The sequence below is a fragment of the Diadema setosum genome, chromosome 5 (assembly GCF_964275005.1).
Source record: "Diadema setosum chromosome 5, eeDiaSeto1, whole genome shotgun sequence".
Classification (NCBI taxonomy): Eukaryota; Metazoa; Echinodermata; class Echinoidea; order Diadematoida; family Diadematidae; genus Diadema; species Diadema setosum.
In genome coordinates, this window is record NC_092689.1 from 37622439 (window position 1) to 37648002 (window position 25564).

At 38.4% G+C, this 25564-nt stretch overlaps 1 protein-coding gene across 1 annotated transcript; it reads right to left on the minus strand.

Moving 5' to 3' along the window:
* Positions 1-1134: 1134 nt before the first annotated feature.
* LOC140229350 (uncharacterized) lies at positions 1135-22528 on the minus strand. Its single transcript, XM_072309635.1, has 5 exons — positions 22368-22528; positions 19261-19443; positions 13660-13832; positions 3346-3427; positions 1135-2432 (listed from the first exon to the last, which is right to left on the minus strand). Exons 1-5 carry the CDS (start codon positions 22480-22482, stop codon positions 1516-1518), a joined length of 1470 nt encoding a protein of 489 aa, XP_072165736.1. The 5' UTR covers positions 22483-22528; the 3' UTR covers positions 1135-1515.
* Between the last annotated feature and the right edge of the window lie 3036 nt (positions 22529-25564).

The window sequence follows — 25564 nt, forward strand, 5'->3', positions numbered from 1 at the left end:
ATAATGCCACACGCAGCATGGTGGCAAGTTCACTGTGCTAACACATATTCACATTATCAATGTGGAGTAACGTGCACCTTTGAAAATATCAATCATAACTAATCAAAAATTATTCTTCAGGTCTAACTTATCTTTCATCTTTGAGTCTTGGCTGTGCCACTTATTGCAAGACAAACACATTAAGGTATTGGGGGATTTTGCTGCTGACTCTTGGCATCAGTACATTTGCAACTTTCATTTTTGCCTTATATCTTGCCTCAAAGAAGATAACACAGAAGTGATTAAATCATTTCAATTAGTGCAAAAAATCAAAAAAGAAATTTGTAAATGTCAGCAAATATGATAGAGAAACACAAAGTCTAATCTTCTAAAATGTGTTGCAAATTTAAGAATCAGGCAAAAAATATAGCAAGTCAGAGGCTCTAAAACTTTTGCAACCTAATTATGCATACATGTACATGTATAAACCACAAAAAACTTTAAACTGTATCTCATAAAGCATTGACAATGAATAACAAAACATTAAATTAAAAAAGATACAGCACCAAACCAAAGATAAGTATTTACTGAGATTCGCTGAGTTAATGATGAACAAAGCAATATTGAGAGGGCTTTGCAGGGAATAATTTTCCTGGTATCGCATCGCAATTCGCTATGCATTTTTATACTACTGCTACACAAACTAAATTTTGTGTGGCAGTTTTCTTCCATAGAAGTGTACAGAATACCATTTAATATATCATTCATCAGCTGAAATTGTTAATCAAATTTGAGTTGGAAAATTATTCCCTGCTTTGGCATAACATTAATGCAGTTCAACCCCGTAAAAACGAACAGGGATATAACAAAATTCTGTTACAACGAAGTCAAAATTCAGGTCCCCATATTATTATCTTTATAATCTTTATATACTTATTTGTTTGGCTATAATGGAATTTCGATGCAATGGAAAAAAGTGCCAGTTCTCTGGAGTTATTTTTTTTATAATAGGAGTTGCCTGTACATGGTTTGATAATTCATATCATCTAGGTATTCAACAATGATAGCTCAAAAAAAAAAAAAAATCATAACAGATCTGGTATAGTTTTATCTTGAATTTCAACATGATTGCCAACTTTGCATGAATGTAAGAGTAATATGCACAGTCATGTCAGGGACTTGAAATGATCATACATACATGTATACACAAGGAGAATAATTCTGCCCATTCGTGCAATGCTAATTCCTACTGCTGGGATGGAGAGTACATTAAAAAGGAGAACAAAATCATATATAAGTCGTTGGCTGTAAAAATAATAATGCGATGGAAAGGTTTTTTTTAAAGTCATAATTTGTACAGTTTCACAAAAAGGAAATATTTACAGCTTGCAAGACTTAAAAAAAAAAAAGCATAAGGAAACCCCTTGTAAATGAGCAAACCAATGCTTTCTGCAACTATTATGTAAGAAGTGTTGTGGTCATTGAAGATGTGATTGGCTTGATTGTGGTCCATGCAGAGGGAATCGATGTTGCTTTTTATCCTACAGTACAATCATGAAGGGTCTCTATGTACTGCATGAGCATTTTTAGGCCAAAGATGTAGTTCTCGTCTCGCGTCGTCGACTCTATTGCGTGGGCAAAGTCAATCATCCTGACCTCCACGGGAGGTGGGCCTCTCCGTTCCCTCACCGGTGAGCTGCCATCAGAGGGCTCCCTCGCTTGTGCCGCAGATTGATTCTGCACTGATGAGTTGGTGTCGCAACTACTTTCGTGACTAGTTCTTGGGCTGCGAGTGGAATGGGAGTGATTGAGAAGGCTTCCACTCATGGGACCATTGACGGACGAGTCTCTCTCGCATGCTTGGATCCTCCGGGCGAATGAACTCTTGGATGGGTCGTCCTGGCAAGTGGGTTTGCCACTATTGCTCTGCGTGACACCTTCATCACATTCATGTCTGGATTTCACACCATTGCAGTGAAGAGAACCGACCAGCGCTTTCCCTTCACTGGCACCTCCAAGAGGGGAATTACTTTGTACATCCACATCCCTACTGCACACCGAATCGCCTTCTTCCCCTACGAATACCACACCATTGTCAAAGTGGCTCCTGCCACGAGTGCTCTGTGAGTTCTTCTCTCGATCGTCTTCCCTGCTCATCTTTTTCCGCTTCAGCGGATAGGTCTCTGGTTTCTCGCTGTCGAGCGGGGTGGCACAGTCATGAGTCCTATCTGTGCCATTGGTGGGTGGGGTGGAATGTGGGAGGGGCGGGGTGGGGGGCTTGAGCACGTCCCGGTAGGAGGTATCAGCCTCGTAGATGAAGAGGAGGGAGCTGGAGTAGAAGTGGTAGCAGGTCTGGACCTGGAACCAGTCCAGGATCTGCTGGAGACGTACCAGGAAGGAGTACATAATGTCGGTCCGGATCTGCTCCTCCACATTGAAGAACTTGGCAAGACCTAGGAGAGAGAGAAGAAAGATGAGGTGCTACATTCCTGAATGACGCAAACATCGATCAGTATATCAAAACATATGTTTGCTCTTCAGCAATATAGCTGATATATCTAAAGCTTAGGTATCTAAACCACCTCAAACAGTTACTAATTAAATAAAACCCCTCCCATGGACTTACAAAGGATGCACTACACCTTGACCTGTCAAGCAAAATAAATGAATAATCATGATATTGAAATTTCATAATCAAATAACAACGGCACACCTGCAATGGAAAAGCCACATCTGGAAAATCAACTAAAAGTGACATATTTGCATGCAAACATCTGGATAAACGGATTTGAAACTACAGCCACAGACTGAGTTACACGAACATGCACAAACATACACACACACATAATGTGGGCCGCCATGACAACAGCAGCTCAGCGACTGCTCTTTTGAATCAATATTCATTTAATCCTGAACACTGTCATAAGGAATGAAACACTTGAGAGCTCAGTTTCACAGATTCTTGTCCTCCTCAAAATCAATGTTTGTACCTACAATACTTCTCAAACCCTTGCATTTCCTTTCCTACACATGCACTTGCTTCGCTTGCAACAGACAATGTCTGTGAAGTTTCAGATGCATGTAGGATTTGAATCAATATGTATGAAGAACATCTAATTTCTATCAAAAGGAAAAACAAAATCTGATGATCAAAACTGACAAAATACAAAATGAATCTTTCTACTGTGTCATGAACAAGCATCTCTCATCTTGAATAGATTTTTGAGCAAACAAGAAATATAAAAGAGCAAATAATACTCTGTATAATGTGCTCACTATCAGCCTTGCCCTCAGGTAGGAAATAACAGTGACTGGCAAAATACGTTTTCAGTCTGATCTGCTCCCATCAAATGCTCAAATACCCACCTTCAATCATAGAAGTCACGTCCAGCGATCTTCCATACTTTTTGTCGTACTGCGAATATCTCTTGCTCAACGGATGGTAGATCTGTAAAGGGACAAGAGGGGAATACAGAAGTCATGAAAGTAGCTTTTCTATAAAAATCATAGAAATACTGTTAACCCTATTCTAACTGGGGGGGGGTCAAATTGACCCCCCCCTCGACGTTTCGCGCCACGATTTCGCAACGCGCAAAGATTTTGCCGCGTCGTTTCACGACTTTTTTCATTGAAGTCTCCCGCATATTTTGAGACCAAATTTGCGACGTCGGGGTACACCGTTTTGAAGTTACGTAATGTTTTGTATATGCATGTCAACCAAAAAACAGTTCAAATTCATGATATCGTGTGCAAATCCAATGCAAATTGTGTTTTTTGGTTAAATTTATATAAATTAGATTATTTCAACTTTTAACCATTGAAATTAATCAATTCTAGTGTAGATAAGCCTGAAAAAGTGCCTACAACAAATTTTGGCAAAAAAACAATAGAAAACAAAAGGTCGAAAAAACAATAAAATACATAAGAAATTAACAAAACAATAAAAAACATAAGAAATTGATTTCGATTGTGCTAATTTTTTTCAAGAAAATTGTTTGATGTGTCTTGAGGAATTCTGACACAAAAATTTAGCAATCCTCCAGTCTTTTTAATGGAGTTATAGGTGAAAATATGATTTCATGCACAAATTTGCATAATTTATTTATTAAAAATAGAAAGGCAATATTCTTCTATTGTATGACCATGTTATCTTGTAGTTTACATCCAGCTCTATCTTCAGGCAAAATTTCACGGCGATCGCACGATCGGCGGCCGAGATCTGAAGGGGGGGTCAAATTGACCCCCCCTCAGTAAAAACTTGGTCTCAAATAGCCCAGTTAGAATAGGGTTAAAGAGAATTAACTCGTTGAGGACGAGTCCTGAGTATGCACAGGCAAGTGTCTATGGAAAATGCATGTTGTAGCAAAATCAGTCTTCAACGGGTTAACCTATACAAGCCAAGATATATTTTTTTTTTCATGAGACACAAAAATTACTGAGAATCACGTAACATTTAAACAGAGTTTGCCAGTAAATACATGTATCACCTCGATTAAGGAACATAAGTGACAATGAATGTCTACCTTCATTTCAAAGGGGGACGAAAAATATTTCATTTTGGGATCTGTTGTTTTCCAGTAATTTTCAATAACATCTTATACATGAATAACTGAATAGCAGTGGTTGACAATCTCCACCGAACACAGTAACATATAAGAGCAGATATTTCTGGTATAACATGTCAAATTTTGAGTGATATTCTATGACTCAACAGGGAATTGATTTGTTTTGTTTTGTTTGTTTGTGTTTGTGTGTTTTGTTTTGTTTTTTATCCAGGGCTCTGGGCCAAAGTTTACAGTGTACCCATTGTGAATCTACATCATGCCACAGACTATTCAGAGCAGAGCTTGTTGAGGTGAGAAGCCCAATTGAGCTTTGTGTGGATTCACAAAAGCATGCGTAAGAGGCCCCAGGCACCCAACATTTTGAGAACGTAGAATCTGCATTTTATCAGCACTTGCTGGTAGAATTTAGTGCCTGTGTATGCGGTACTGGGTACTGTTATGCTTTAAGTGCACAGTTGAGGACTGGATTTTGGAGGACAGTGGGATATTGGAGCGCATGAAATAGTAAAGCTTCACAAATCTACATATTTCTTGTCCATGAGAGACACTCTGCAATGTTTTCCCTTCAGTCATACCTCCAGGCTTCAAAACTCAGTTTGATCCTGTATCTGAAATGATGGCAGATTCGCTAATGGAAAACAAAATGTAAAAAGTTGGAGGAATACTACATTGTATCTATACGCCACATATTTAGTAGGTCTAACTGTTTGCAAATTGGGACTGCCAAATAGATTTGTTAGTGGTTGAATTTGCGATCATGGAGTACAGTAATGGATGGAGAAATGTACACATGCAAGTCACATTCATGTCAGGCTCAGAGTTAATACTTTGATGCGTTGTACATTTCGAGAATGGCATCCAACACGCGAAATTAGCAAAAATAAAATCTTGCAAAATATATGGTATACATACAGTACTCAACTTATTGCCTGCAAGTACCTGAAGGTTCCTGTACAAAGTCAGCAGGGTTTTTACTATCTGCACAGAAGAGCCCAGTTTGGTGAGGAAAAATGCTGCATATTTTGCTAAATTTTGTTTTGATCAGATAGCGAGGCTAATATCAATCCAAGTCTCTGAATCAAGTGGACTAGTTGAAGTAAATTCAAAGACAACAGAACCCCCCCCCCCAAAAAAAAAAAAAAAAAAAACAACAACAACAACAACAAAAAACTCAACAAACATACCAATGAAAAACAAAAACAACAACAAAAATTAACAGGACCATCAACATTCCTGTCTACGCCTTACCTATGCACAATCAATATTCTTTTCTCATCAATTTAACTAGAAATGTGTCTCATCTATTTTCATTGATTTCTCTTTGTTTCCAGAAACTACACGGTATGCTAAGGTTTACAACTCGGTGATATACATTGTACATTGTGATTTCCTGGTTTTATTCCTTCCTGACAGCCCTTGGACAGAAAGAGAGAGAGAGTAGAAAAAGAACAACAAAAAGAAAAAGAAATGCTTTGTTCCTTTTTCACAGCCCTTTCACAGAGAGAATGGGGGAGGAAAAATTTGAAAAAGAGAAAAGAAATACAGAGAGCGAGAGAAAAAAAAAAGTGAGGACAGGAATTCCACATATTTCATAACTCTAAAGCCCTCATTGTTACATTTACATAAGTAAACATATGAGCACATTTGGGTTTCATTCCCTTTAAAACATTACAACATCACACAAATGCCAGCATACTCTAATGTGCTAGCCATTATTGGCTGACACACTGACCCACACCATATGATACTATTTTGGTATCAACTGTTATTACAAATATTTGAGGATTGGGTTAAAATAGTTTGGAAAAAAAATGAAAGAGGATGTGCAATTAGAGTGAACAACCCTTTGTCATCTACTCTGGGTGCAAGTATCAAAGCAATATCAACGTGAAAACTATGGTTATAGGTAATACCATCAAAACAAAACAAATATTGTAGCAAAAAACCTAAACTGGACTGATGCAGGGTGCTATTGGCAAACTTTAAAGGACAAGTCCACCTTCATATACCTGTGGATTGAGTGAATGCAGCAGTATTAGTAGAACACATCAGTGAAAGTTTGGGGAAAATCAGACGATCCGTTCAAAAGTTATGAATTGTTAAACTATCTGCGCAGTCACTGCTGGATGAGAAGACTACTAGAGTGTATGATGTCACTTGCTTAAAACGATACATGTATAAGGAAAATATATAGAGAATTTCACACAATTTTACTTTTTGAAAAAAAGTGCACATTTCCTCGACTCAGCACCGACATATGTTAAGGGTAATATTATTCCCCCTTGCCTTCGGAAAGAGGGAAGCCAAATGTTCTTTTATTATGTGAGAAAAGTGAAAATATCTTGAATTTTCCCGATTCTCTCTGTATATTGTTGTACACATGTGACATCACAAGCTGTAGTAGTCTACTAGAGTGTATGATGTCACTTGCTTAAAACAATATAAGGAAAATATATAGAGAATTTCACACAATTTTACTTTTTGAAAAAAGTCCACATTTCCTCGACTCATCACCGACATATGTTAAGGGTAATATTATTCCCCCTTGCCTTCGGAAAGAGGGAAGCCAAATGTTCTTTTATTATGTGAGAAAAGTGAAAATATCTTTAAGAATTTTCCCGATACTCTCTTTATATTGTTGTACACATGTGACATCACAAGCTGTAGAAGTCTTCTCATCCAGCAGTGACTAAGCAGAAAGTTAAAAAATTCATAACTTTTAAACGGATTATCCGATTTTCCCCAAACTTTCACTGACATGTTCTACTAATATTGCTGCATTCACTCAATCCACATGTCTATGAAGGTGAACTTGTCCTTTAAAACTGTTTGAGAGGAATACAAAGAGCAAAGACAACTTTTGACCCTTGTCACACAGAATAGCATACCTGAAGCCAGGCTTGAAACCACACAACACTGACACTCTCTATTCACTGTCAGCTCACGTGCTACCATGTACATGTATCTAAAGACAGACGAGCCGTCTATGAATACCTCCCAGTGCTATGCCTTGACATGCATCCAACATACCACAGCCTAATACTGTTGTTGGGCAAACTCCACATCACACTGAAGTTGTCTTTAACCCATTGAAGACGGGCTGATTTTGCTACAACACGCATTTCCCATAGACACCTGCCCGAGTATACTTGGGACTCATCCTCAACGGGTTAATGAATGGAGTAAAATTACACAACCATGCTATGAGTTTAACGACAGTTCCGACATAAACAAATTCACATGTGTCCCCAAAACAGTGAGACCGGTAGCAACCACACATGGTAACTACAGGAGGTGACAATGCCAAGACTTCATAACTCTTCCATAAACGTCAACAAATCTCTACTAAATTTCCTTGTTTTGTTTTTTTTCTGACATTATTTCTTCTTTCTAAATTCCACAGCATGTGACTGAAGAGTTTCAAGGTGACGGTAAAGAAATTGTCACCTTTTTACTTTATGCAAGTGGTTACAAACCAGTATCGCCGTTTGATTTTAAAAAAAAAACACACACACACACAAAAAAAACTGATACTTCAAAATTCCATGATTTTTGTTTTTATTTTAGGTCCTACTTTAATGATTCATACCATTCTGTTCATCTGAATTTTATACATGTGTATATACTTATCAAAGTCAACTTTGACATGGTGTGGAATTTGCATTTTAAATATTCAAAGCAGACAGGAGTACTCACACAGCAGGGTGTTTTCTTTGTGTGTGTGTGTGTGGGGGGGGGAATGCAGTAGGAAATGGAAACTTTTACGTGATACTTTGGTCATGAAACACGATGCAAATTGTGTAAGTATGAGCAATGCAATAGAACAAAAAAGAAACAATAAGAAAATGGAAAGAAATAATTAAAGAGACAGAGAGAGGATGATAAAAGTGAAATAACAGCCTGGGAAAAGGCTATGGTCAAGTACAAGTGTATCTATGGCAACAGCTATCAATGCCTGAGATTTTTGCTATGTAACCCCCTCAAAAAAGAGGGAAATAGATAAGTAAATAACCCTGAGAAGGAAACTTCCTCTCATATTGCATTAAACTTGTGATACTTCCTTGTGGAACTGGCATCCATACACACTCACTTTGGCTCCAGAGAAAATGCTCGGGAAAGTACAATGTAGATGCTCGTTTGCAGCATGCGACTCATTTACAGTGTATGTACAGGTGTGTTGGTGTGTGTCTGTGTATGTAGACGAGCAGTGTACATACCGATTCCGTACTTGTTGAATTTGAAAATGAAGTACCCTACAAAACCCATTATGATGACATTTAAGTGATCACACTTCAAATTAGTCTTCTCAATCTCGAGGCTCGAAAGCAAGGCAGAGTCAGAATTCTATTGCGTGAATGAGATGCTAGGGAGTACTGTGCAACCTACCGCCAATATTGCACGAGTCAGATACAATGTGTATGAGTGCAAAATATCGCTGCAACACAGGCAATTGTTGTTGTTTGTTTTGTTTTGGTCTGTCTTTGTTATTGTTTTGTTCTTTTATTTTGTTTTGTTTTGTTGTGTGTGGTTTTTTTTTTTTTTTTTTTTTTTGGGGGGGGGGGGGGAAGGGGGTGGATGCATTTCATGATGTAAGTGCCTGGTAATGGACTGAATGATAGTATACAATATTAATGAGAATGGAGCTCCAACAAATTTTAGACACTGGACACACTGGCAAGTGTATCAAAGCATGTGCACTGTACTGTACATGTATGGGCTAGTGTCCCTCAAGTCAAGCAGTGAGTCTGTATGTAGGCCCGACATTTTACATGTACTGCTTTGGGATTTCTGGCATTCTTATGCAGTTTTATAGGGACTGCTGGGAAAGTGTTCATCCTGGCAAGTTACAGAGTGTAATTCCTTCAGTGCATGAGAACTAGAGACAATGCAAAATGGTGTTTACATGGAATATTTCACGGTGTGGACATTAACATACTGTATACGCCGAATATTTCGCGAGGTTTTTATTTTCGCGAATTTTGAGAGTCAGGTGCTATTCGCGAAATTAAAGACATGTGAAAATATTGACTCTGATCCTGATGTGAATGTGACGTACGCATGCATGAACACTTAGACTCGCGAAATATATGGCATAATATACAGTAACTTTAAAAAAATACTGTGATAATAATAGCTCACAACATTTTGGGAGTTGTCATAGTTACTCCCATATGCTAAATAACAAAGTTTACTGCAATTGGACGGGTGCAAATATAATTTGTGCATATAGTTTTATCCGGCAACTGCATGCTCTGAATATCAAAAATCCTGCCATGACAGCATGCAAGATGCACTTCACAAGTTTTGATATACAAGATGTAGACATTCCAAGTTCAACAACAACAAAACAACAACAAAACAACAACAACAACCCCTCTTTTGTAGTTTTGTATAACTACAGTGAAAAACATTAATGATGTTCAATATGTTGTGGCATACAGTGTAATATCACTGAGGAAATGCAAATTTTGTACCAGTGCCAATATGAAATGGGATGCCAATGAATCATGCACACTGATCAAGTGTATACCATTAAGAGAATGTCTCAAATTTAAAGGGAACCCAAACCCAAAGAGCAATGTGGATTGAGTGAAAGCAGCAACATTAGTAGAACACATCAGTGAAAGTTTGAGGAAAAGTGGACAATTGATCCAAAAGTTATGAAATTTAAAGTTTTGGTGTTGGAACCGCTGGATGAGGAGACTACTAGAGGTTATGATGTATGTGTGGACAACAATACAAAGAAAATATAAAGAAAATTCCACAAAAATTCACTTTTCTAGCATTATGTACGAGCACTTGACTAACCGCTTTCAGAAAGCAGGGGGAATAATTGCTACCCTTAACATATGTCAGTATCAAGTTGATGGAATGTGTAATTTTCATGGAAAATGAATTTTTGTGGAATTCCCTTTATATTTTCTTGTCCACACATACATCATAATCTCTAGTTGTCTCCTCATCCAGTGGTTCCAACACCAAAACTTTAAAAATTCTTAACTTTTGCATAGATTGTCCAAATTTTCCTCAAACGTTCACTGATGTGTTCTACTAATGCTGCTGCTTTCACTCAATCCACATTGCTCTTTGGGTTTGGGTTCCCTTTAAGTGTGTTTAAGTGTGTAAAGTGCAGTACATATATATACAAATGTGTAATAGTAATTATGTCACTCCGCTGCAATTCCACTTCTTGGGTCTTTCTATGTTGATGTATTAAGTGTCTGTCAAGGATTTTGATCAGTTGTACTTTCCTATGATGTAAAATGCAGCTCCAACAACTTACAAACAGCACTGTAAAAATTAGATACTACTTATTCTATTCACGTCTTGCTATTTTTTAACTTGTACATTTGTATGCTGATACATTTGTATGAATTGTAATTTGGCATTGATGCAATGCAAATGAAAACCGAAAGGCAAACAGATCAGAAGTACATGAATTCACTTCTACATTGCTTCATACATTAACACTGTGTGCATGAATGAAAATGAAAGAGTGGAATGTATTAGCACCTTGTTTACACATGATATTTCTTTGTTATGAAGCAGTCTCTGTTTGATAATCATCTGCCTTGTTCATATTCAAATATGTACCAAAAAGCTGGGTTTTTAATGCAACAATAGAACATGAGCAACTGCAGCTCTAGTTAGCTTTCTTCTCTTTTTTTTCTTCTACCTGTCCAATTATTTACCAATTTATTTAAATTTGCTGGAGAAATCACTGTGAGCTATGAGTTACCAACAGAAGCCTGAAGGACATTGTTATCTCCACATTAAGCTGAAACACTGATTTCTCAAAGTGACCCTCAGGCACACACCACTTACCTACGGTCGTATTTTGTTATAGAAGAAGGCTGAGTGGCACAATGATTTTGCAGACGACACATAATTGAATTAGTGGGACTGAAATAGCAGTTTGATACAGTGTAGCTAATAATTTACATACTTTCCTCACATAGTTCTGTTTGGGATATATACGTGGGGATACACTTGTAGGGTATTTTGTAAGTTTCTGTTTTTCAGTTGTACAGTGTACTTCCACATACAAACGTAGGTCATGAGCAACAACTGGTACATTTATGTCAATCTAAAAGTAACTACGAGGTACTCAGTACCTGGCACACCCGTCATCGCACTCAACATGACAGATGTCACAGCTACAGAACAGTTTGAATCATTGAGAACAGGCTTCATGTGAGCCCAGCTGTGCGGTGTCCTACACGAGCATTTATGATATGAGGATCATTATCTCTGGTAACGAGTGATGTGCAGTCTTTTAAAGACCCTGTATTGTGAGGATACCATGGAGTGGGGAGGCTGGCCTGGCTGGACTATAAAAGAATCTCCATAATGAATTGTGCACAGGCTCATTACTGATCTCTATGTTAAAGTACACACACAGTCAGAGAATCTTGACTGGAGTCAGCCGTTACCAATGAGCATACACTTCAATTCACATATTCGCTGACCAGTGCTATTTGTGGTTTTCAAATGTACCTTGGTGGGCAGCAAATGAATCGGGCTACCCATGAATCTCATCCGGGTCTTTGATCTGCCATATATCCTGCCCCATTGCCATTAGAGCTGATCTGAGACATGTATAAGCTGTTCTAATCACATAAAACATTCTTCTCCTAGCGATACCTATGCAGCAGTGAGTATTAACCCTTTTCTGTGCCAGGGTCTTTGGATAGTCTGAACATATGCTGCAGGGTTTTCAGTGCAAATCGACATGAAAAGCACACAAATGGTTACGCTGTAGTTCCCCTGTTAATTTGTGAAAGATGTTGGGTCCCTAAATACAAGACACATTTATGTTACTATTTTTTTCAAATTAGTTATTATTTCATACTTGTTTCACCCTATTGCTGTTGTTTAATGCGCATATCCACACCATGTTCAAGAGGACCTTAGTCTTAATCAAAATTTTTACTACCGGTATGTTATTTAAAATCAAGAAAAACAAATTAATCCTTTGCATTTATGGGTAAGTTTTGTTGAGTTGCAACGACCTATCAAAGATGAAATTTTCTTTTCTTTTTTATTTTGGGGAGGGAGATTTGTGGAATCACTACCAAAGAAATATGTGACCCGCTACAACAAAAGGATCCTAAAGTCGCTGACGGCTGAGCAGAGAAAAAAGAGTTTGAAGCCACATCATCAAAATTGGTCAAAACTAACAAATTTCTGTTTTTGGCATAATTTTGTAGTCTAGTGTTTTGTCTATCATCTGCCAAAATTTCAAAGCTAAATGATCAATGGAAAGGCAAGAAATAAGAGTTGTTCTGGGCCTTGATTTTCCGACTTTCAACGTAACAGAAACGTGTCCGAAGATTTGGGTTTAGTGCCGCAGCTATACTCCGCCCCTAGCAACAAGGGAGTGATCTTATTGGTCAGTGCGTGGCATCCTGATTACTGATTGGTCATTCGTAGACTGCTGGCGCTAAGCTTGAATGAACATCGTGGAGATTGCTAGCATACCTTCTACTGTCAAGCAATGAAAACTGTCTTGCCTCCCCTTGATCATAATAGCGTCGGAAGGAAAACTTTGAAGGCGTTTTTCTCGAAACTCTGATTTTCAACCACTTGACATGCGCTCATAAAATCATTGATATCTCCACAACTGAGTACTTTCATGAGTTGTGTCATATATGAAATTAAAGTAGAAGAGTAGGGGAATTACGTCATGCCATTTTCAGAAAATTGTCCTCCCCGACTTTCGGATCCTTTTGTTGTAGCGGGTCACATATGTTTTCACATTTGTATGCACAAACCACTGGGAGAACTGTGAGCTGACGACATCATCCCCTCAGTCAATTGACATCCCTGTGTGATGGCTGACATACCACTGTTCTGTATTAAAAGAGCATGAATCCTTCAAAATTCCATAACTTTCCTATCTGGCATTCAATTTTTATGAAACATCTATCATTCTGTTAGCCTGTACTTTCTTCCTTAACCTGTTAAGGCCTGGGGTCTATGGGGAAATGCGTGTTGTAGCAAAATCAGTCCGTCCTCAACGGGTTAAGGTAGATTTTGAGCACCATGTGGCAATGGCACTTTAAGGCCCTGGATGGGGATCCGCTGGGGCGCTTTGTACCCCCTCCCTACTCACCCGCATGCCGAGGATTTGGAAGCCGAGTTTGTCCATGTGTGGGTACTTGAGTTTAGCCGTCTGGGCCTTCTTGGAATTGACGCCATCCTCATAGCCGATGCGGCCGATCTTCACGTCCATGATGCAGGGGTGTGAGAAGCCTGCCGTCATGTCACCCAGTTTAATGTACTCCACTGTCAGGGGCAAGTCCACAGACGACAGCAAAATGCAAAAACAAATACAGACAAACAAAAACACAGAATATTGCAATCAGTATTGATATTTCATTGAAAGCAACTTGAATAAATGCTGATAACTTGTCTTCTTCCATCAAAGCATCCCGGAGAAAACATCAGGAAGTATGATATCTCCCGTGAATTTTACTTAAGCACTGTCAACATAGATGTACTTTTTTATGATTTTCTTTAATGTACAAGTGTACTTCCCGTTTGAAAGGCTTAATCTCCAAAACATGATTGAGGAGGCCGAGCTTCTAGCACAACCCCACTTCTACTTCCACTCACAGACTGCACAAAATGTAATGCAATCTGCCTGCGCTGCACTAGCTAGCACATGCTTTGTGAGTTCAATTAACAGGTCAGGAACTTCGTACCTCCAAAACTCAAATCAAGATAACACATGCTATTCATAAACATATAATGTAATTTCAAGAGAGATATTTCTATTGTTTGAAAGGGCTCTATATTTTACATTTGAGGGCCTGAAGGGTCCTTATCTCAAACATGATTACAATCGCAATTCACATAGATGGTAACAAGAGAGATTTCTCTATCATCTGAAAGAGCTGTTTACAAATGTATTTCATACAACAGCCCTGTCAGAATTGTAATTACATAATTAAAGGATTCAAATAACAACCGATGGAGAAATGTAAATGTCGCTGAACTGTTATTTGAAGTCTGGTCAGTGAACTTTGCACATCCAGACTGAGCAAACAGATCCGTCAAACACACTGAGCATGCTGACACGTAAAAAAAAAACAGCTTCTACAGACACTGCCTAACGTGGGTATCTGGCATTGTGCTTCCATGCAAACCAAAAACATCACTCTCCCTCTTTTTCATCTAAATTTTTCTCTTCGATCCTCCATCCTTACAACCGATGCTTGAAACACAATGAAATTCTCTAGAAAATGTGAATTCGAAACAGACACAAACTCACATGCATCAATAGCTTGCTGATTGTTGGGCACCTTGTGGACAATACATCAATGTAACACAATAGAATTTTGTTGAGCAATTATACCAAGTACTATTAAAGGGATGGTACAGTATTGATGGAGATGAAAATTTGGGTTTAAATTTTTTTGTCAGATACCAAGAAGAAATAGTACAGAGCATACCATCTCAAAAGGAATTCAAAGTTTATTTGATGAAAATTGGGTTTTGAATAGCTGAAACATCCAAAAACCAAGTAAAACAAAAAGACATTAACAAAGTCAGGGTCCCACACTTTATTAAGATCACTCTGTTTTGGATATCTCAGCCATTTCAAAATCAATTTTCATCAAATAAACGTTGAAATCCTCATGGAATTACATGCTCTTTCATATTTCATAAGAGGTTTTTCACTATCTCACCAAAAAATGATAAAAGCCTGAAGTTAAGTCTCAACCAAAAGTATACGATCTCTTTAAACTGTGTAATGAATACATCATACACATTTTAAATAGCACTTTAATTCACACTGGTGCATTGTTCTCTATTATAATGTTACTGGTTTTCTGCTAATACAAGACCATCATAATGTTGGAACTAAGCGCAAAAGTAATTCAAACAACTTTCCTCTTTTCCTTAACACAATGCTACACTGTACATGTAGTTGGCAGACTGACGGAAAAAAGACAAAGCAACATACAGTGTATGAAGGCATGGAAAGGTTCCAATAACACAGTTAGCACAGCTAAAAATTAAATGATTACAGGAAAATAAGGAGATTTGTATGCTCACATAATGAAAGGTGCATGTGGTGTATACTTTAAAAATCATTTCTTGAAAGGCAATATACTGTAACATCCCCAGAATTCCCAACAAGGAAAATATCCCTTAAATCAATACGCACTGTCCACAGGAATCATGTCTTCGCTGGAAATCTAATTACCTACATGGTCTATAGGTTTCAGTTTCAGAAGAATCATAAAAACTCATTGCTGGCTCACACAAACACAAAATTAATAAAACGCCACAGAGAGATTTCCAGATATGTCCAAAGTTGATCTGTAAAGGTGAATTGTCCCATTTTGTACACGTAGGGGGGAAAAAATAAACCGTTTCCTTCTTTGTCTTGCTTGGAAATAAGACTGTTGATATGGCTGTTACTGCTATTCTAAATAATAAGAATGAGAGTGGCATTAATGATAAATCATAATATTGACCAATTTGTCTTGACCAATTGACCAATCGAAACAAAAAACAAAATGAACAAATCATAACTGCACATATGGTTGTCAGTTTATGGTTGACATGGCAACCAGCAATATCAAACATAGCTACATATGTAAATCATACATTAAAATGCTTGCGATAAAATTTTGAGGAAAAGTCACCAAACTTTGTTGAAATTGGATGAAGGGCGTAGGAGTGGCAAATGGAAATATGGTAGGGGGTAACCCCGCAGATTTATAAGGCTAAGCAATCATTACCTTTTTTGTCTTTCTCTCAGTCATTTTTTCTTTGAAAAGATTTGATGAAACGTGATTCTAGAAAAAGATATTCATATAGCCTAAATATAACTGAAATGTAATAGAAAAACTCATTATGAGTTATATAAAGTGCGGGGGACATGACAGATGTACAGTACATGTATGACCTGCTGAGTTTCTGTTTCATCAGTAACCACTGCAATCTCAATCAGGCACTGCTGTCATTACACATTTAGTGATTACACTGCCCCCCCCCCAAAAAAAAAGCCATTCAATTGATGATTTCTGCTCCCATCACCTGCTCCAGCTGGATTGCTATTGCAATGATTGGCTCATGAGGAACAATGACTGTTGGCAGCCATTCTTCTGTTCACTCACATCATAATTCAATGTTGCTGAGGTGAATGTTTTCTTATTCTATCACCACATTTGGATGTAGTGTATGGGTAAATAATGTAAGCTTGTTTTAACTACAATGTGTATGTTGGAAGGCCCTCCAGGGATTTAGAAAAGAAAGCACCGTCATCTGGCACCTTACTTGTAAATGGGACACTGCTGCTGTAAACTGCTAGGTGGTGAAGCCACACTGTATACCCCTTTCATGCTTAGCAAATTTCACCCAGGATTTCCCAGGAATTTGCGGGCGACGCTGTGGCTGAAAGGCATTTCGGGGAAACGCTCAGGTAAAATGCCTTGTGAGTTTTCAGAACTATCTTACCCTCGAACCGTCCCTGGTAAACTCACGGGTGTCCCTGCCAATTTCTGGGGGATGCTGTAGCATGAAAGGCATTGCAGGTAAACTCTCGGGTGAAAATCAAAGGGTCAGCGTACCAACAACATCTCGCGGGCCATTTTGCGCATGTGCCATTTATATATACTTGCACTGCAGAAGAGCAGGTGAGAGAAATTCAAGCAGGAGCTCATTCACTAGTATGACAGAAATTTCTTGCGGTTGTTCCCCCGTTTGATTCCCTGTTGAACCTTCTGGGTGATCATCGGAGTGACACTATCATGAAAAGCACATATGAAGCAAAGCATGGAGTGCAATGACATTTTGCAAATGAGGGGCAAATTCATCTGGAGTGTCCTCTTGTGCATACCACCTATGAACTTACAATTACCATGTAGAAAAATCAAAGTGCAATCAAATCTACACAATCCATGCAAAACAAACAACTAAACATGCTTGCAGTACTGGTAGTAGAACCCACACATTTTAAATGAATAGCTGTTTTGAATGATTCAAAGTTACTATCTTGTTGAAACTTTTTCAGTAAACTGGTCAATCAGGGTTGTTCCAGCACCAGTTTTTCCCAGAGTATCATTTTCTGGCCAACACAATGCATGGGCTCTGAATTTATCACTGCAAAACACAACAGAGCAGTGGGTCACTTGCCTAGATTACATGGGCTGTTTTTGTCACCCTGTGATAAGATTAACTCTTAATAGTTACGTTCAGACGGGAGCCCTTAACCTCGAAGTTAGGAAACTTCGAGGTTAGAGCTTGTAGTTAGGGACCGTGAAGACACACTCGTAGTTAGCAAACCTCGAGGTTTGATCGATGTTTCGAGACACGAGAAATCTTATGGTGAGCGATCTAACCACGAGCCGCAGGGGGTCCCCACTCGTAGTTAAGCACCGTGTGGACACAAAAAACAACAAACTCGAAGTTAAGAGTGACCTCGCCATAAACTCCAGCCCCCACAATTTCCCTCTGCTTCCGGGTCAACCTCCCAAACGTACACCACAAATACACTACACGTGAAAAAACCTATGACGCACGACACAACAACATCATCTTTTCTTCCCATGCGCTTGATATCTGAAACTGAACACGTCGAACTCCTACTGTATTCTATATTCTTCTCCGACGCTAAAAAAAAAAAAAAAAATGTTTTTTTTTGAATATCTTCATAAAGGCATAAAGTCATCAGTGCAGTGCTATCCCTGCATACCATGACAGAGAAAAAGAGTACCTGTAAGCGAGTCCGACAGGGTTGGACCATGGACCTACTAGGTCCATGGTTGGACTAAAGAATAAATAGACGCCTTGTTAGCAGTGTGGGCTGAAACTTCCGGTTTTGTGGTTTTAACATCGAGTGGGACCCACTCGTAGTTACGGGGGGCAGAAGCTTAACCTTGAGGTTTCGTAACCTCGAGGTTAAGATTCGTCGTGTGGACACAAGTCGTAGTTAGGGGGCAAGAGCTAAACCTCGAGGTTTCCTAACCTCGAGGTTAGGGCCTGCCGTCTGAACGTAACTAATGATACATGATACAGATAATATTGTTACGTCCTTGCCAAACAGCTGCTTGTGACCAGATAACTGTTAAACAAGAGTAATCAGAAAGAAATCCAGATATTTCCTCCAGACAGCAAATGGGCAGAGATTCAATGCAAAGATAAGAAAGAAATGACTGCAAGATAGCGCACTCAATACCATGCCACAAGCACACACAATGTAGGTTAATACAGTGGGCCATGAGGCTGCGTTCACATAGAAGTATACAATTCGGGTATTCGGGCTCGTTTTTCGAGGGCACGCGAATAGCTTGAATCGAACGATAGGATTTCCTCACACCGGTTCACATAGGAGGGCACTATTCAAAAGTACCGAATAGCTGCGAAAAGTATAGCAAAGTGGGAATCCAACTTGTTCGATTTTCTTGCAGCGTATACCGTCTCTCGTTTAATGAAATAATGACAATTTTGGTCTGGATTTGCCCTTTAGCAAAAATAAGCATGTAGACTGACATTCTGATGCAGTTTAGAAATTGTTAATAAGATTTGCTAGGATGTAGGAGGAAGAAATCCTCACTGCATGGGATGGTGAGTTGACGGTGCGGGTGATGGTGTATTCGGGGCCCGAATAGCGAATAGCGAATACCGAATACTTCTATGTGAATGCAGCCTGACAGTTTGAAAAGGGGAACAACAAAGCCCTAGCCATTATTCCTTTTACCTGATGGATCTTCCGCTGAGACCACAGTCCCTTTGAAGGGTGCCACAAGGTTTCGTGCACTGAGCAGTAGAGGGTCAGACTGGTCCTCTCCAAACACCATCTGATAGAATTTCTTCTCCCGTGTCCCTCGATTGTTGGTCTGGAGGAGTTTCAAGATTGACCCATAATCATCTTGCAGAAGTCCTGGGAGAAACAATAATGTATTATAAAGACAGAAATAAGAGACAGAGAGAGTCATATAAAAGACAGAGAAATGCAGGAAAGAAGAAATCACGAGTGGGAATTCATAGCAAAGACAAAAATTAAAATTGAAATTGGATCATGTTTCAACACATTACAGCTGTACAAATTTATGTACTTTACTCTTCACCCTTCAAATGCATGTAATAGAGTACAATAAAAAACTAATCTTTGACAGCCTATGTGGTACAGTTATAGTTTGTAAATGACATCCCAACTGGCTTAGTGTATGTGATTGACTCTCAATGAGTTTCATCAGTTGAAAAATTTTGGGATAACTGCCTCCCATCATCAAGTGTAAACTTACATAAAATTGCTTGTTGTAATAAGTAATAAGGAAACTATGGTATACAAGATGATATGTCTCTTTCCACTGGCAGGTTTACATAATATATACAGGTATCAGGGGCAGATCCAGGAATTCTGTAAAGAGGGGGAGGGGGGGGGGGGGCAATTAATATTTCAGGTGCCACTTCCGGGCTTCATTTCATTTTTTTCCTCTTACATTTTTAACGAAAAATGAAGGGGGGGGGGGCGTGCGCCGGTTGCGCCCCCTTCTGGATTTGATCCGCCACTGGGTATGATATTACTGGACAGCATGGTACAAAATAATTCTGGACTGCATACGCACATCTCTGTGTACTACAATGCAATGACATTCAATACACTCCGGACTTTGTAGACTAGTCTCACAGAGCGTTTTATGGGCTGAAATCTTAAAAAAAAAAATAAAAAAATAAAAAAATGCAACACAAACATGTAGAAACACTAAGACTTAAGAAATTCACATTTCACATCAGATTTAGTAGATGTTGATTTATCACAAGATTTTATCGCATTTAAAACGTTCGAAATGTTCATGTTACACCTTTTGCCGTAAAATACAAAATTTGAGCCTCATTTGCCCATTTTCTCCTTGTCGTCCGCTCGGTATGACTGTGTACAATGTCCACAGTGAATCACGGGTATGAATTGTGATTCTGGTGCAAAGACAAGATGTAAAGGATGTTGCATATTACCTCCGCCAAGGGAGGAGGTTGTGTTTTTGTTACCGTTGGTTTGTTTGTTAGTTAGTTTGTTTGTTTGTCCGTGTGCAAAATAACTCAAAAAGTTGTGCACGGATTTGAATGAAACTTGCAGGAAAGGTTGAGAATGACACAAGGAACAGATGATTAAATTTTGGTAGTGATCCGGGAATTTTTATGGACTTTATGAAGGATTTTTGATATTTTGGCAGGAAGGGTCAATGAACTTGGGAGTTCAAGCTGCGCATTTTTGAGGTTTTCATACGCGCACTAAAGTGCGTGCTCTAGTTTCTGCTAGCGTCAGGCGCGCCACGCATCTGAGGGTTTATGACGTAACAAAGGCTTTTATATTGGGAAATCGGACAATTTTTCAGCACGCGTACGTATGGGTGGAAATCACTGATCTCTATGGAAGACCAAGATCATCATTGGAAAGTAGCTGCTTGGCGGAGGTCTGCGCTCTCAGAATGCTTTTCTAGTTCCATTATAAAATTAGTGTCCAGAATTATAATGAGATTTGTACACTGCGCTACAGTACAACATATTATTTTTTGTAGAGGAGTACAACTGGAGTCTATTTTCCATAGAGATTCTACATTGGAGTGAATAATTTTCTTAATTTTGGCTTTGCAAAAATCTATATTTTCAGGACTTTGTGAGTTTTCTACCTGGTATTATCTTTGGCTGAAATTTAATCCTCTAGCCCCGAGTACGGAATTCAGAATCAGAGCCACAAAAAAAAAAAAAAAAAAAAAAATTAAAAAAGCATCTGGTGATATGATCCACTCTCCTAATTCCTACTCAACATCTGGTAAAATGACAGGTGTTGTTATCCACCAGGGCACCACGAGCCGAACAAATTACAGTAAATTTACAGCCTGTATATGACATGTCAGCCCTACACGAAATTTAGAAGATGCCACCGACAATAAATGCTTGGACTTTGTCACAAACAAAGTTCTAACTTTTTTGTTCTAGTAATAAAATTCTGAGCAGCAAGTTCCTCCTTGCAAACGAGGACATCATAAAACAGTGTCAGTGTAAACTCTGAATATTACATTGACTCATTGTATGCCATTTTCCAATACTAAAATAGTAGGGTTGGGGGTACCACGTATCGTCACCCTAAGGATCTGTAGCTTGTTTATTCTAAAAATATAATACAAATCCGCCTAATTCTTACCTCAAATATGCCATAAATACTGCAGTTTTGAATGTCGTGACCGTCTCGTTGATTATGAATCTCCGTTTTAAAATAGCGCAATTTTAGTGCGTGCGTTCCGTTTTCTTCGCGCAGCTAAAAAGGGAACCTTGCGATCGGCACACCCTTTTCTCCATAGGTATACACGTGAATTTCACAGCATAGGTAATACACGTGAATTTCACAGGCCATAGGTAATACACGTGAATTTCACAGCCATGCGTCGTTACTGATCGGATGTGTAATCTTTAGCTTGGTTTGTTTGAGTTTGATTTTCGTTTCTTCGTTTTTATTGTTTTTATAGCTAATGACACTTAATCCCGCGCGTACTTTTTCGTTCTATACGCAAACAGCCATAATACGCAGGGTGTCGATGGGAAGGTGCCCTGTCGATAGGTGGTGCCCCAACCATACTCAAAATTGTACTGTAAAAGCAGAAATGATGGCTTACATTCTCAATTTTGTGCTGTCACTACCAGCCTACCACCACTGGACACCATGACCACTATACATGTAACAATACTTCACAAGGTCTGTCACACTGTTGTGTCAATTTTACCCATGCAGTGGCAGTTAGAACCTAAAATTTACTTTTTTTTAGTTGACTGACAGTGACACTTTTCTCATATATTAGAACCTACCTGCTCTTGTTTGACATTTTCCATAGATATGACCTGCAACCTGATGACTCAGCGGTCTACATCCTTCTGGTATTGGAGGTGGAGGTACTTCTTCTCTTTTCTCTGAAACAGACATTTCTGATCAAATAGCAAAACGTGAGTAGGACTAGATAGATTGTTAATAAAAGGTTAGCTCACGTCACCATTCATTGGCACAGTGCAGTGTTTTCATACGTAAGACTGTACGTTGTGCTATCTACACACTCTTGTCCGGAGCTGCAGTGCCGCACCACGGTACAACGTTGTTGTCCATTGGTTCATCATTCAATCATGCCAACGTTGACGGCGGTGGGTACCCCATGGCAAAAATTCGTCAACAGTTACCGTACTTATCTTCCTTCACTCTCCTTTCTGTCAAACTTGCAAATAAGTCTCGATGTCCTCAGTCCTCAGTTTTTGTCGGAAAAAACATTTACGGGGCCGGTAAATTGTCGAACGTATTCAACGTAAAGATCAATGAGTCTTGCAGCCACTTCCGACGTATACGAACGTCTGATAAAACCTATGAAGTTATCGACCATCTTTTGCATTTGATCACACTCACCCGTGTAAAATTCGCGTGGTTGGGCTGCATTGATCATCCAGCTTCCATGGGCCGAGAAACCCTATGGGCGCTCGCACGGGAACTGCGGACCACTATGGTACCTTTGAATAGACAAACTTCTATCGAATTCGGATGTTCAGACTTCGGAAATGGACTATGATTGGCACACTTAACGTTGTCATGGTGATTTAATACACGTATGTTGGTGATAATTATTGATTGTATGAATTTAAAATGAGACGTGCACCATAGTTCTAATGATGTATTTTCATTACAACATTAATGATTTAGACCAGAATATTTCTTCATGCGTCCTGAATATCTCGGACACCAATGGTAGACTGGATTCACTGATACAGAGCTACCAAGTCTCACGCATTCTGCGTGAGACTCAAGCATTTAGGGTCTGTCTCACGATCTCACGCATGGCACCCATTTTTCTCAAGCATCGGGTGAAGTCTGCAACTTGGGTCAAGAATAAGGAGCATAGCTCAAAGGATTAAAGTGATAGTTGCAATTGAAGGTATGTTTCCCTTTTTTCTTTCAAAATAAGTAAATAATAGTCACTAAAGTATGCACCAGATCGCATCGTTAAGAACTAATAATTAAAAAAAGCTCCCTACCATGGGAGGGGGGACACCCTCCTTGTTCGCGCGCGCATGCGCGCGAGCGCCGAGTCATGAAAATCTCACTCATAAAAAATTCTTGAACTTGGCATCTGTCTGCTGATAATAAACGCACAAACAAGAAAGAAAAAACACATTAAACAAACACAAAACACGCACAACTGTAGAATATAAATGTAATGTGAGTCATGAACCACCGTATTTATCTAGAACGTAGACGCAAGATAATATACACATATTACTGAAGAAAAGAACGGTCCACCAATTTCGATGTAAAAAAAAAAAAAGTCAATTACCAAAAATGAATGAGAGGAGTAATGATGATGCGACTATCCTTTTTTTATATCGACTTCTACCACTGATGTATAATAATAGTAATCATGATTATGATAACAGTGATAATGATAGCAATAACAATAGCAATAATTACAAAAATAGCACCTGGTTGGCCCTATATTATAATGATCAAGACAACACTCAAAGTTATCAGTGCTATGATATTAATAATTGTTATACTTATATTATTCCATTATCATGATTATTAACATCATCGTTATCCCTATCACTACATCTCTTATTTCTACCATAATACCCCTCAACATTAATTTCATAACATCAGTGGAAGCATTATCATAATAATTATCATGCTATTCACTTTGTCATCGTCGCAATCGTCATCAGTTTCATGTCATCAATTACCGTAGCAGATAGGCTGCTCTCTCTGCATGATAGTTAGCATAAAAACTGGGGAAATCGTCGTAATTGCAGTTTATTGCAGTTAACGTTACCTCTTAGTAGTCCTTCCTTCATTCATCCTTTCCTTCCCTTCCTTTTCCCTCTAACCTCCCCTTCCCATTGTTTCTTGTTGCTTGTCTTTACGTCTTTGTTTACAATGAGCGTCTTGTGCCTGTGTTTGTGCTTTTGTTATTTTGAACATTATTTTCACATGAATGTATATATAGTTATATATATATATATATATATATATATATATATATATATATATATATATACTCAATATACTCATTCTTTATTTTCACATGAATAATGTATATATACTCAATAAACTCATTCTTATTGGCGAAATAATGCATTACTAGTTTATTTCTTGATTCTTCGTTTTATATATATATATATATATATATATATATATATATATATACATGTATATATATAATATTGTTGTAAAACATTGTTCTTTTCTCTCTTGCAACTTGTATCAACATTGTATTTCATTTGAATTGGATCGAACTGAACGTGTATATTATATAATATCAACCAAACGGATCAATCACAAAAGCAAACACACCATAATCAATATATATGCAACAAAGAGTAGTTTATTATGCCCCATAACAAGGACTGTTGACCCAAACACTTTATACCACAAATAAGCATTCACCTGAGAGTTGCGAGAGTTAAATTTTAATACATGAATGTTCGTATAGTTATTATACATATAAACTTGTTGAGATTTCACGTATTGGCTCCACGAAGAAATGAAGAAACAAACTGGTAATGCATTTTTGGCCAAAAAAGCATGAGTTTATTCGACTCAAATTTTCGGCGTCCTACGGCGTCCTATACGCCTTCTTCAGGAGTCTTGACACTGACGGTATCAAAACAAAGCAAAACAAAAATTTAACACGTGTTCAATTTTTGCTTTGTTGTGAAAATTTGAGTCGAATAAACTCATGCTTTATTGGCCAAAAATGCATTACCAGTTTGTTTCTTCATAGTATATATAATCCTTTTTTTTTTTCCGCAGGCTGACACAAAGAATAAAACAAACTCATCAGTATGCCCCCCCCCAAAAAAAACAACAACAACAACAACAAAAAACAACAACAACAAACTACATAATATAAAAATCTGCAACTGATCTAGATCAACGTCGATGTATTGCAGGGCAATATTTGTGAATCAATATTGCAATATAACAACTCGACGCAAGAAGTATAATGACAAATCAATTGTCTTCCCCATCG